The sequence below is a fragment of the Hyla sarda genome, chromosome 7, assembly GCF_029499605.1.
Source record: "Hyla sarda isolate aHylSar1 chromosome 7, aHylSar1.hap1, whole genome shotgun sequence".
In the NCBI taxonomy this organism is placed as follows: Eukaryota; Metazoa; Chordata; class Amphibia; order Anura; family Hylidae; genus Hyla; species Hyla sarda.
Window position 1 is genome coordinate 9,854,737 of NC_079195.1, and position 13,471 is coordinate 9,868,207.

Sequence of the window (13,471 nt, forward strand, 5' to 3'; positions counted from 1 at the left end):
CACCCCTTCATCCCCGACGGCCATCGCCCCAGCAGAATCCACTTCAAGGCTTACTCCCACCGGGGCAACAACCGCGTTGACAAAGGAACGAGGGCAGCGACTGAATGGGTGACCTAAGTCACCACACAGGTGACACCTAATCTCCGCACAAGATGCAGCGAGATGACCTATTTCCCCACACAGAGTGCACTTCTGCACAGTGCAATTGGCACTAAAATGTGTGGGGTCACCACATCTGTGACAGAGCTTCGGCTGACCCTGGTAGAAGATCTGGATACGATCTCTTCCGAGGAAGGTTGCAGATGGTATATGGGTAACTGTGTTTCCTGAACGCCTCAGTTTGACCATAAACGTCCAGGCCCCTGACCAGATGCCATATTCATCCCTGTTCTTTTTTGGGACCTCCACCACCTCTCCATACCGACCTAGCCACGTCATGATGTCAATACAAGAGAGTGATTCGTTACGGGTTAAAACGGTCACTTTCTTGACATTATTTTGGCGAGACACCGCCTGAATGGCAAAGTCTCGCCAGCCGGGTTCGTTCTTTATCAGCTCATAATTCGACCAGAAGAGCTCAAGCCCCTCCGGCCGAACAAAGCTGATATCAAACTCAGGGGTACCATAAGGATGTATTAAGGCGTAGATGTCAGCTGCCTTAAAGCCCAACTTCAGCAGAAGCTCAACAACTTTAGATCTTGGAGGACATGTATCACTGCCTCTCCATCTCAGCCGGACCACATTCCTACGGAGACCACCTGGCCCGGCTGTAGGGAGGGACCACACATTATCCCCCCCTCTTTCCTCTCGGAAGGCTGAAAGACCATGTCTCTCTATCCAGAAGGATAGATCAACCTCCCTACCCTCTACATTGATCGATCTCTCCCCTCTCCTTAAGGCCCCCAGGAGACGCTGCTGCAAACTGCTCTCCCCAGAGCCAGAGGACGAGGAAGGTGCCCCCCTCCCCCCAGCGGTGACATTTGCGTAGCTGCGTACCGGTGCTGCCACCGCTGGGGGTGCAACTGGACCAGGCCCTACATCCCCACCACTAATCTGCGCCCCTTCACCACCCTCCTCCACATAATCCATACCCAAACCATTGTCACATGTTTTAGCTAATGTGCCCCCCATACCTCCACCCGTGCTACAGCCCAAACCACCATTCAAAGCCCCAGACAGATTATTAACAGATACATTCACTCCTTCATTCACTTTTACATTAACTTTCTCACTCATACTGGCTGGACCGGTGTGTTCTGGTGCAGATTTTGTACCATCAGCATCACTGGGTACCAGAGCTGGAGCCACCACCACAGGACAGGTCACCGGTCCCTTATACAAGGACCGGGAAGCCTGCCTAGCCTGCTTATTAGCGGCCCCAGCCCTGTTTTTATTGGTACCCTCCGCCTCATCAGTACTGGAGTTTCCTGCTCCTGGGCGCCGCTGATCTGGATCAGCGGCGCCAATACAAAATAGGGGTTTAAGTCCAGTCTTTCTGGGAGGCGAAGACATCTTAGCCCCGGCAGCTCCTCCACGACGACACCGCTGCTCCAAAGGAACAGCAGTGCCAACGCTCAGAGCCACCGGAGCTCCCGCAGCCGACTCTGGCACAAAATCGCCCCCCCCTCCCGTTAGGGAGCAACCCAATGTGCCAGAGCCTTTACTGCCCATCGCTGGGCAAATATCACTGTCCGACCTCACAGCCGATACACTGTCTGCTCCACCACTGTTACTGCAAACAGCTATGGAGCTCACCGCCACACTAGACTCCATACTCTCCCCACTCTCCTGCACTGAGTCCACAGCAGAACTCAGGCTGGGCTGAGAAATGGGGTTCACACAGTGAGCTGACCCTGCGGCCAGTCCGGGGGGCTCAGGGAGGGGGGTATATACAAATGTTACCTGCTCCTGGAGCTTGGTCTTCTTTGACTTCTTCTTTTTCCTTCCCCCAGGTGCCTCCTCTGGTAACTCATGTCCAAACGTGAAGTCCTGGAGGCGACCTGGGGACTCCAGGAGCTGGATCTGGGCCATCAGCGCCCCTCCCTGGTGACTGGTGCTACTCTCATCCCCCGAACCGCCAGGGCCGCAGCCAGATGACATTGCCACTTGCCCTGCAGGGAGCCCACTGTATGGGGTGAGATGTTGCAGACCCCCGGGTGGATTTGGCTCAACATTATCGGCCTCCGCAACGTCTCCTTCCTCCTCCACCCGTGGCTGAAGCCCCCTCAGCTTTCTTTGCTTCTCCCTCTCCTTTTCTGCAAAGCGATCTTCATTCTGAAGCTTTTCTTTAAATGGCCCGCTGTTCTCCAAAATAAAAGTTTTCCTTTTCTTTAGATTGCTGATGCTGGTTTTAAGCTGTTTAATCCTTGCTGACAGCTCAGCCTTCTGGTGTTTTGATGCAGTTTCCATTAAGGCTTTTGCCTCCTGTACCTCCTCCTGGAGCCTATACAAGCTGCTCCTTGCTTCTTTATATCCCTGAAGTATCTCTGCAACACGGGATCCATAGGTGGTTCCAGGCTCCTGGGCCCTGGGCATTGCCCAATCCTCCTCCACACCTCCATGGGCATTTGGCTTTGCTCCAGGAGGAGTATCACAGTCCATAGTACCTGTAGTACCTTTTGTTGGAGCAGCCTTGCGGCTACTCTTCGTCTCCATGGGCTCAGGAGGTGCTGGAGATACATCGCTGCATCTCCTGGCAGAGCGCCTTAACCCAGAGACCTCTGGTGCAGTTCCTGATGCTGGTCCCTCTGCAACTGGTCGCTGGCTCCCCCTGCCCCCCGCGGACCTACTTCGGGGGGCAGGTGTTGGGGTTCTCCGCTCCTCGCTCATACCAGGAAACGAACCCTCCTTCTGGGGAAAGGAAGGTCGCTCCTGGGAGAGAGGTGGATCACTCTCAAGGTCGAGCACACCAAACGCTCACAGGAAGCTCAAACAGGAAGATGCTCCCTCTAGTGGCCAGACTCCAGAGCTGTACTCACTATTCTGCTGGTGAGGTCACTGTGTACATACATTACATTACATTACTTATCCTGTACTGATCCTGAGTTATAATCTGTATTATACTCCAGAGCTGTACTCACTATTCTGCTGGTGAGGTCACTGTGTACATACATTACATTACTTATCCTGTACTGATCCTGAGTTATATCCTGTATTATACTCCAGATAGACCCCCATCACACACTGTCATTGTCCTGTTACCTAGTTTGAGTATAGTTGATGTGGCATCAGTGTGAATGGCATCAACGAGAAGAGCATCGGAAGGATCCAATCTGACCTCGGGAGGGGTGTTCTGGAAATACGGCTGAGCGGAATCCAGTCCTGTATGAAGGATCGGAAGGATAGATGTCCTTATGAAGACAAACATGGTCTCTAGCCTTTGTACTGATGTTAAGAAAACAGTCCTTAAATTCTCCACTAAAAGAATCTTTATTGGTTTGCTCACAGTGAGGGATTTGCTTTGTAATAATGCACTTGCGAATGTTGAGCTGCAGTTTCCTATTGTAGAATGCAGGTCTCCAGGTACAAGTTTAAAGCAATTAGGTCTTGGACAGCGACACACCAACTGGCATCTGCTCAGCCTGAGGTGCTCAGAGGCTCTTGCATAAACTAGATCAGTGTTTCCCATCCAAGGTGCCTCCAGCTGTTGCAAAACTACAACTACCAGCATGCCCAGTTTTGCAAAAGCTGAAGGCACCCTGGTTGGGAAGCACTAGCCTAGAGGCTTGCCTGAACTGAACCAACTGGTCTAAACCAAATTGGGAGGCTCCTTCCACACACTCTAGAAAATTCTCGTAGTTATACATATGTAGTAGTGTTTTGCAATGGGTCCTCTCTCACATGTACCTACAAGAATCTGACACTAGATCTCAGCAAAGTATTAGATTCACAATACACAGAACATATGGCAGGAATTACATAGGAAATAGCAGTGCACAGTAACTGTAATGAGACACAGTGACAGAACTTTAACCATCCAACAACCAGTAACTCTAATAAGCAGGATCTGTAGTGGGACACCCCAAACAAATATCAAGACTAAGTCACAAATACATAAAAACTAAGCATAGAAATGTAAAGGATTGAAATTTTATATTTTGTGTATTTCTTTAGATACTCAGTCCTCATAGAACCGACTCTGTCACACCCACCAGTTATCCTTCCAATTCCCGGTCGTGTTTTTCCAGCTTCGCCAGCAGCGTGCGCCCCCAGACTGTGCCCAATAAGGTGAACTTTAGATGGGTCATATTTAAATATTTCCTGGAAAAAGAATCACCAAAAGGTAAAACATGAGGGATAAAACTGTGATTTCCATCAGATTGTAAGTGACGTCAGCCTGGTCTCTTACCCCGAGAGCATTAACGAAAAAGGCGACTTCTGCCCCCACCACTCGGATGTTATTGGCCGCCTGAGTGTACAGAGTCCGTGAGCCGCCGCCCCAATCAACGCAGAAACAATTGACGTCCTCCACATGTAACATGGCCTGGAAATAATAGAGTGTATGGTAAGATGTGAGAGAAGAGCTCAGGGGCCAACAGACCCAAGGGCCCATATGTATTATGTTTATGTCTTATCTTTTGTAATCTAATTTTTGAATGTTACCAATAGATTTATTTTCATGTACATTCCATATTCTTTCTTAAAGGGTACTCCTCTGCTAGCCATTTTATCCCCTAGACATGTTATGTGCAGAAGTCATTTTGCCGGTAAGGTCCCCATGAATTGTCCCCATCACTGATTTATTCTATGAAGAAGTGTTGTGGCCATGTTTCATGGTCACTGTAGAGGTAGAGAGGAGGAGATGAGTTATGTCCATAACCTATTGTCATTGGTGTATTCTGTGTTATCTGCCTCTGCTGATGACTATATGCCCCCCCTCCAGCCCACCCATGGCAAATGAAGCATGACAATGGAGACAAGTAATAGGGGAGACCCCCTAATCACATTACCTGGCATTGTTACTGATCATTTTCTTGATCTGCACCCACCTTGCACATGTCCACCATCCAGCTTGTCTCCCCATTATTAATGAATCCATGGATAATAAAGTGAGTTTTCCGATATGGTCGAAAGTTGGATTTAGAGATTGTATCACGATTGATGGCGCTGACATTCTGCAGAGGAGACAATAGAGACGTGAAGTCAACATCGACCATATAAGAAACATAATGAAATTCATCCTGAAAATCACAAAATATTCAATAAGGGAAGAGTTACACGGGAGCAGGTCCGCAGCGTACTTGACAATGCGGATGCGCTTCTGGCAGTCACAGAGCAATGGCAGAGCTCTGTGTGTCCGCTCGTGACTTCCAGAGGAAAATCTACAGCTACGAGCAGACACACAAAGCTATGGCACCGCAGCGGTCAAATGCTGGGCATGAAAGTAGGTTGACACTTCCATTTTATCTTTTACCACCCATAAGGTATTTTAATAACAACAGTGGGGCAAAAAAGTATTTAGTCAGCCACCAATTATGCAAGTTCTCCCCCTTATAAAGATGATAGAGAGGCTGTAATTTTCATCATAGGTATAACCTCAACTATGAGAGACAGAAAGAGAAAAAAATCCATAAAATCACATTGTATGATTTTTAAAGAATTTATTTGCAAATTATGGTGGAAAATAAGTATTTGGTCAATAACAAAAGTTCATCTCAATACTTTGTTATATGCCCTTTGTTGGGAATGACAGAGGTCAAAGGTTTTCTGTAAGTCTTCACAAGGTTTTCACACACTGTTGCTGGTATTTTGGCCCATTCCTCCATGCAGATCTCCTCCACAGCAGTGATGTTTTGGGGCTGTCGCTGGGCAACACTGACTTTCACCTCCCTCCAAAGGTTTTCTATGGGGTTGAGATCTGGAGACCGGCTAGGCCACTCCAGGACCTTGAAATGCTTCTTATGAAGCCACTCCTTCATTGTCTGTTCGGTGTGTTTGGGATCATTGTCATGCGGAAAGAACCAGCCATGTTTCATCTTCAATGCCCTTACTGATGGAAGGAGGTTTTCACTCAAAATCTCACAAAACATAGCCCGATTCATTCTTTCTTTTACACTGATCAGTTGTCCTGGTCACCTAGCAGAAAAACAGCCCCAAAGCATGATGTTTCCACCCCCATGCTTCACAGTAGGTATGGTGTTCTTTGTATGCAACTCAGCATTCTTTCTCCTCCAAACACAACGAGTTGAGTTTTTACCAAAAAGTTCTACTTTGGTTTCATCGACCATATGACATTCTCCCAGTACTCTCCTGGATCATCCAAATGCTATCTAGCAAACTCCAGACGGGTCCGGACATGTACTGGCTTAAGCAGGGGGACATGTCTGGCTCTGCATGATTTGAGTTCCTGGCAGCATAGTGTGTTAGGGTGGGTTCACTACGTTTGTAGTGTACGGGTGCTGTATACCACGGTTTTAGGTCCAGTCAGAAAACTGTATACGGGGCAAAAATGAGACAACTGGAGTCAGCATTTTACTCTTTTCGGCTCATTGAAATGAATGGGGTTTGGCTGGGATACGGGAGCGGCCAATTTTCGCCCCTTCCTACCGGACCCAGCACCCGTACACTACAAACGTGTGAACACACCCTTACTGATGGAAGCCTTTGTTACTTTTGTCCCAGCTCTCTGCAGGCAATTCACTAGGTCCACCTGTGTGGTTCAGGGATTTTTTCTCACTGTTCTTGTGATCATTTTGATACCAGTGGGTGAGATCTTGCGTGGAGCCCCAGATCGAGGGAGAATATCAGTGGTCTTGTATGTCTTCCAATTTCTAATAATTGCTCCCACAGTTAATTTCTTCACACCAAGCTGCTTGCCTATTGCAGATTCAGTCTTCCCAGCCTGGTGCAGGTCTACAATTGTGTTTCTGGTGTCCTTCGACAGCTCTTTGGTTTTGGTCATAGTGGAGTTTGGAGTGTGACTGTTTGAGGTTGTGCACTCAGACGGATCCCTCCAAGGAACAGCCCAGGATAAAGGCAGCGCACAAGACTTCAAAGGTAAAATGGTTTATTTACCCGGCATGCAATGCGTTTCGCTGGATAATCAGCTTCATTGGGCATGAAGCTGGTTATCCAGCGAAACGCGTTGCATGCCGGGTAAATAAACCATTTTACCTTTGAAGTCTTGTGCGCTGCCTTTATCCTGGGCTGTTCCTTGGAGGGATCTGTCTGAGTGCTTCACCTGTGTGTCCAGGAGCAGCTGCCGTTCTTCGCCCATTGCCGGGTTACTTCACGCTTTCACCATAGTTGTACTTGGTCGCAGTACAACTATACTTGGTGAGCAAGTCTTTTTGTTTGTTCATCTTCTCTTTGCATTACGGTATCACACTAGGAGCGCTTTCCTTGTTTGTATATTGCTGTTTGAGGTTGTGGACAGGTGTCTTTTATACTGATAACAAGTTCAAACAGGAGCCATTAACCCCTTAAGGACCAGGCCATTTTATACCTTAAGGACCGGAGCGTTTTTTGCAATTCTGACCACTGTCACTTTAAACATTAATAACTCTGGAATGCTTTTAGTTATCATTCTGATTCCGAGATAGTTTTTTCGTGACATATTCTACTTTAACTTAGTGGTAAAATTTAATGGTAACTTGCATCCTTTCTTGGTGAAAAATCCCAAAATTTGATGAAAAAAATGAAAATTTTGCATTTTTCTAACTTTGAAGCTCTCTGCTTGTAAGGAAAATGGATATTCAAAATATATTTTTTTGGGGTTCACATATACAATATGTCTACTTTATGTTTGCATCATAAAATTTATGAGTTTTTACTTTTGGAAGACACCATAGGGCTTCAAAGTTCAGTAGCAATTTTGAAATTTTTCACAAAATTTTCAAACTCACTATTTTTCAGGGACCAGTTCAGTTTTGAAGTGGATTTGAAGGGTCTTCATATTAGAAATACCCCATAAAAGACCCCATTATAAAAACTACACCCCCTAAAGTATTCAAAAAAACATTCAGTAAGTGTATTAACCCTTTAGGTGTTTCACAGGAATAGCAGCAAAGTGAAGGAGAAAATTCAAAATCTTCATTTTTTACACTCGCATGTTCTAGTAGACCCAATTTTTGAATTTTTGCAAGGGATAAAAAGGAGAAAATTTTTACTTGTATTTGAAACCCAATTTCTCTCGAGTAAGCACATACCTCATATGTCTATGTTAATTGTTCGGCGGGCGCAGTAGAGGGCTCAGAAGGGAAGGAGCGACAAATGGTTTTTGGGGGGCATGCCGCATTTAGGAAGCCCCTATGGTGCCAGGACAGCAAAAAAAAAACACATGGCATACCATTTTGGAAACTAGACCCCTCAGGGAACGTAACAAGGGGTAAAGTGAACCTTAATACCCCACAGGTGATTCACGACTTTTGCATATGTAAAAAAAATATATATTTTTTTTACCTAAAATGCTTGGTTTCCCAAAAATTTTACATTTTTAAAAAGGGTAATAGCAGAAAATACCCCCCAAAATTTGAAGCCCAATTTCTCTCGATACAGAAAACACCTCGCATGGGGGTGAAAAGTGCTCTGCTGGTGCACTACAGGTCTCAGAAGAGGAGGAGTCACATTTGGCTTTTTGAAAGCAAATTTTGCTCTGGGGGCATGCCGCATTTAGGAAGCCCCTATGGTGCCAGAACAGCAAAAAAAAAACACATGGCATACCATTTTGGAAACTAGACCCCTCGGGGAACATAACAAGGTGTAACATGAACCTTAATGCCCTACAGGTGTTTCACGACTTTTGCATATGTAAAAAAAAAATTTTTTTTTTACCTAAAATGCTTGTTTTCCCAAAATGTTTACATTTTTAAAAAGGGTAATAGCGGAAAATACCCCCCAAAATTTGAAGCCCAATTTCTCCCGATTCAGAAAACACCCCATATGGGGGTGAAAAGTGCTCTGCTGGCGCACTACAGGTCTCAGAAGAGAAGGAGTAACATTTGGCTTTTTGAAAGCAAATTTTGCTCTGGGGGCATGCCGCATTTAGGAAGCCCCTATGGTGCCAGAACAGCAAAAAAAAAACACATGGCATACCATTTTGGAAACTAGACCCCTCGGGGAACGTAACAAGGGGTAATGTGAACCTTAATACCCTACAGGTGTTTCACGACATTTGCATATGTAAAAAAATATATATTTTTTTTACCTAAAATGCTTGGTTTCCCAAAATTTTTACAATTTTAAAAAGGGTAATAGCAGAAAATACCCACCAAAATTTGAAGCCCAATTTCTCCCGATTCAGAAAACACCCCATATGGGTGTGAAAAGTGCTCTGCTGGCGCACTACAGGTCTCAGAAGAGAAGGAGTCACATTTGGCTTTTTGAAAGCGAATTTTGCTCTGGGGGCATGCCGCATTTAGGAACCCCCTATGGTGCCAGGACAGCAAAAAAAAACCACATGGCATACCATTTTGGAAACTAGACCCCTTGGGGAACGTAACAAGGGGTAATTTGAACCTTAATACCCTACAGGTGTTTCACGACTTTTGCATATGTAAAAAAATATATATTTTTTTTACCTAAAATGCTTGTTTTCCCAAAAATTTTACATTTTTTAAAAGGGTAATAGCAGAAAATACCCCCCAAAATTTGAAGCCCAATTTCTCCCGAGTACGGCGATACCCCATATGTGGCCCTAAACTGTTGCCTTGAAATACGACAGGGCTCCAAAGTGAGAGCGCCATGCGCATTTGAGGCCTAAATTAGGGACTTGCATAGGGGTGGACATAGGGGTATTCTACGCCAGTGATTCCCAAACAGGGTGCCTCCAGCTGTTGTAAAACTCCCAGCATGCCTGGACAGTCAACGGCTATCTGGCAATACTGGGAGTAGTTGTTTTGCAACAGCTGGAGGCTCCGTTTTGGAAACAGTGGCGTACCAGACGTTTTTCATTTTTATTGGGGAGGGGGGCTGTGTAGGGGTATGTGTATATGTAGTGTTTTTTTACTTTTTATTTTATTTTGTGTTAGTGTAGTGTAGTGTTTTTAGGGTACAGTCGCACGGGCGGGGGTTCACAGTAGTTTCTCGCTGGCAGTTTGAGCTACGGCAGAAAATTTGACGCAGCTCAAACTTGCAGCCGGATACTTACTGTAATCCTCCGCCCATGTGAGTGTACCCTGTACGTTCACATTGGGGGGGGAACATCCAGCTGTTGCAAAACTACAACTCCCAGCATGTACGGTCTATCAGTGGATGCTGGGAGTTGTAGTTTTGCAACCGCTGGAGGCTCCGTTTTGGAAACAGTGGCGTACCAGACATTTTCATTTTTATTGGGGAGGGGAGGGGGGCTGTGTAGGGGTATGTGTATATGTAGTGTTTTTTACTTTTTATTTTATTGTGTGTTAGTGTAGTGTAGTGTTTTTAGGGTACAGTCACACGGGCGGGGGGTTCACAGTAGTTTCTCGCTGGCAGTTTGAGCTGCTGCAGAAATTTTGCCGCACCTCAAACTTGCAGCCGGATACTAACCGTAATCCTCCGCCCATGTGAGTGTACCCTGTACGTTCACATTGGGGGGGGGACATCCAGCTGTTGCAAAACTACAACTCCCAGCATGTACGGTCTATCAGTGCATGCTGGGAGTTGTAGTTTTGCAACAGCTGGAGGCACACTGGTTGTGAAACACCGAGTTTGGTAACAAACTCAGTGTTTTGCAACCAGTGTGCCTTCAGCTGTTGCAAAAGCTACAACCCCCAGCATGTACGGACAGCGGAAGGGCATGCTGGGTGTTGTAGTTATGCAACAGCTGGAGGCATACTACTTTGGCTGGGGATGCTGGGGATTGTAGTTATGCAATAGCTGGAGACACACTGGTTTACTACTTAACTCAGTGTGCCTTCAGCTGTTGCAAAACTACAACTCTCAGCAGTCACCGACAGCCAACGGGCATGCTGGGAGTTGTAGTTATGCAACCACCAGATGCACTACTACAACTCCCAGCATGCACTTTAGCTGATTGTGCAAGCTGGGAGTTGTAGTTACACAACAGCTGAAGGTACACTTTTCCATAGAAAGAATGTGCCTCCAGCTGTTGCAAAACTACAAGTCCCAGCATGCCCATAAGGGCATGCTGGGAGTTGTGGTGGTCTGCCTCCTGCTGTTGCATAACTACAGCTCCCAGCATGCCCTTTTTGCATGCTGGGAGCTGTTGCTAAGCAACACCAGGAGGCTGTCACTCACCTCCAACGATCCTCGCCGCATCAGGTCAGTCCCTCGTCGTCTCCGCCGCCGCCGCTGCTCCTGGGGCCCCGATCCCAACAGGGGCGCCGGGGATCGGGGTCCCCAGCACCCGGGGTGCACGTCCCGCACCCGCTCACGTCCTCCGGAAGAGGGGCGGAGCGGGTTGCGGGAGTGACACCCGCAGCAGGCGCCCTGATTGGTCGGCCGGTAATCCGGCCGACGAATCAGGGCGATCGTGAGGTGGCACCAGTGCCACCTCACCCCTGCTGGCTATGGCTGTTCGGGGCCGTCTCTGACGGCCCCGATCAGCCAATAATTCCGGGTCACCGGGTCACTGGAGACCCGATTGACCCGGAATCCGCCGCAGATCGCTGGACTGAATTGTCCAGCGATCTGCGGCCATCGCCGACATGGGGGGTCATAATGACCCCCCTGGGCGATATGCCCCGATGCCTGCTGAACGATTTCAGCAGGCATCGGGGACCGGCTCCGCTCCAGATGGTTGCGGGGGGCCGGTAAAACACATGACGTTCTCATACGTCATGTGTCCTTAAGGACTCGGAAATGGAGACGTATGAGAACGTCATGTGTCCTTAAGGGGTTAATACAGGTAATGAGTCGAGGACAGAGGAGACTCTTAAAGTTACAGGTCTGTGAGGGCCAGAAATCTTGATTGTTTGTAGGTGACCAAATACTTATTTTCCACCATAATTTGCAAATAAATTCTTTAAAAATCAGACAATGTGATTTTATTGATTTTTTTTTCTCATTATGTCTCTCATAGTTGAGTTATACCTATGAGGAAAATAACAAGCCTCTCATCTTTTTAAGGGGGAGAACTTGCACAATTGTTGGCTGACTAAATACATTTTTGCCCCACTGTATGTACATAGTGCTGCCTCCTGAATGCAATCCTCTTAATCATCCTCATTATCAGCATCAGTTCACTGCTTAGACCAGGGCTGCTTTAGTGACATAAATCACTTCTGTCAAGCACCAACTGTGCGCACTCTCTCTTTCTTTTAAAGCCCTACAGGCATGTGAGAGAGGAGCTGAAGCCGGACAACTTTGGCTCCAGCTTGTTTCTTCCAGAACAATAGGGCTGGTAGAAAATATTCATACCCCCCGACCCTTCTATTCTGCAACGTCCTCTGCTATGGAAAGTCAGGAGGCCACCATACATTGTAGACAGTTGTCTTAACCTGCTGCTCTATTCTATTGAAAATATAGGAATGCGTTAAAAGGGTACTCCACTGCACCAGCGTTTGGAATATTTTGTTCTATATGCTGCGTGCAGGCTGAAGGGGTCGTGTAGTCACGACCATGCCCCTTGTGATGTCATGCCACGCCCCCTTAATGCAAGTCCATGGTAAGGAGCGTGGCAGCTGCCACGCCCCTTCCCATGGACTTGCATTGATGGGGCATGGCCGTGACATCATGAACCCCTCAACCCGCACCCAGCATTCAGAACAAAATGTTCCGAACACTGGGGCAGTGAAGTACCCCTTTAAGGGTTCTGCCCATGACACCACCTTCGGGAGTTGGCTGTCTCAGCCACCCTTTGGCGCAGCGTATAAGAGCCAGGCCCCAGTCTGGAAGGGACAGTGATTTTGGAAAAACTGGCCCAAATCCTGGATGCCTATGTAATACAATGATCTGTGTGTGTAATTGTTCCAGGTCCCTCAGAGACGCTCTTCATAGCCATTTTACACTATGCTGAAGAGATAAAGATCCTGAGAAAATACAACCTTTCCCAACCTCTTCATTATTGACAAAGTCCATATTTTAGAATTCATTTTGAAATTGAATTTAATTGGTTCAGCATCTGCAGTTGTGGATTTTATTGACGAATTATGGGTAATCTGCAGCAAAATCCATGGCAATCCATTTAATTCGGGATTTATTGTGGATTTTGAAGACAATGGGGAAAACTTGTAACATAAATTTAGATTTACAATCTGCACCACATCTGGGTGTCTGAGCAGATAAGTTAAAATGTAAACAGTGAACGGACCTGATATTTGTTCGGATTGTCCCTGGTGTAGAGCAGGAACCGAGTGTTAATCTTCTCCGGAGCCCAGGGTAAGCGTCTTATCGCTCTCTGTAGCGTTCCAGACCATGGAGCTTTGTTAGTAAAGCACCCCAGACGGTCGTAGCATACTTCTCCTAATAGAGATAATGTACAGGAGGAAATATATATATATATATATATATATATATATATATATATATAAATATATCTTACACAAAAAAGAAGAAGGTTGTAGCAGCACTCTTGGTCAAAAAATGGAGGCTC

At 46.6% G+C, this 13,471-nt stretch overlaps 1 protein-coding gene across 1 annotated transcript in view; it reads right to left on the minus strand.

The window, feature by feature from the left end:
* LOC130282056 (pancreatic lipase-related protein 2-like) overlaps nt 1–13,471 on the minus strand; it is a 52,742-nt gene that overhangs the window by 13,625 nt on the left and 25,646 nt on the right. The window contains exons 4-8 of the mRNA XM_056529901.1: nt 13,190–13,341; nt 4,989–5,114; nt 4,349–4,483; nt 4,152–4,260; nt 3,202–3,321 (exon numbers count right to left, since the gene is read on the minus strand). Coding sequence (XP_056385876.1) covers nt 3,202–3,321; nt 4,152–4,260; nt 4,349–4,483; nt 4,989–5,114; nt 13,190–13,341 — 642 coding nt within the window. The remainder of the gene's footprint in view (nt 1–3,201; nt 3,322–4,151; nt 4,261–4,348; nt 4,484–4,988; nt 5,115–13,189; nt 13,342–13,471) is intronic.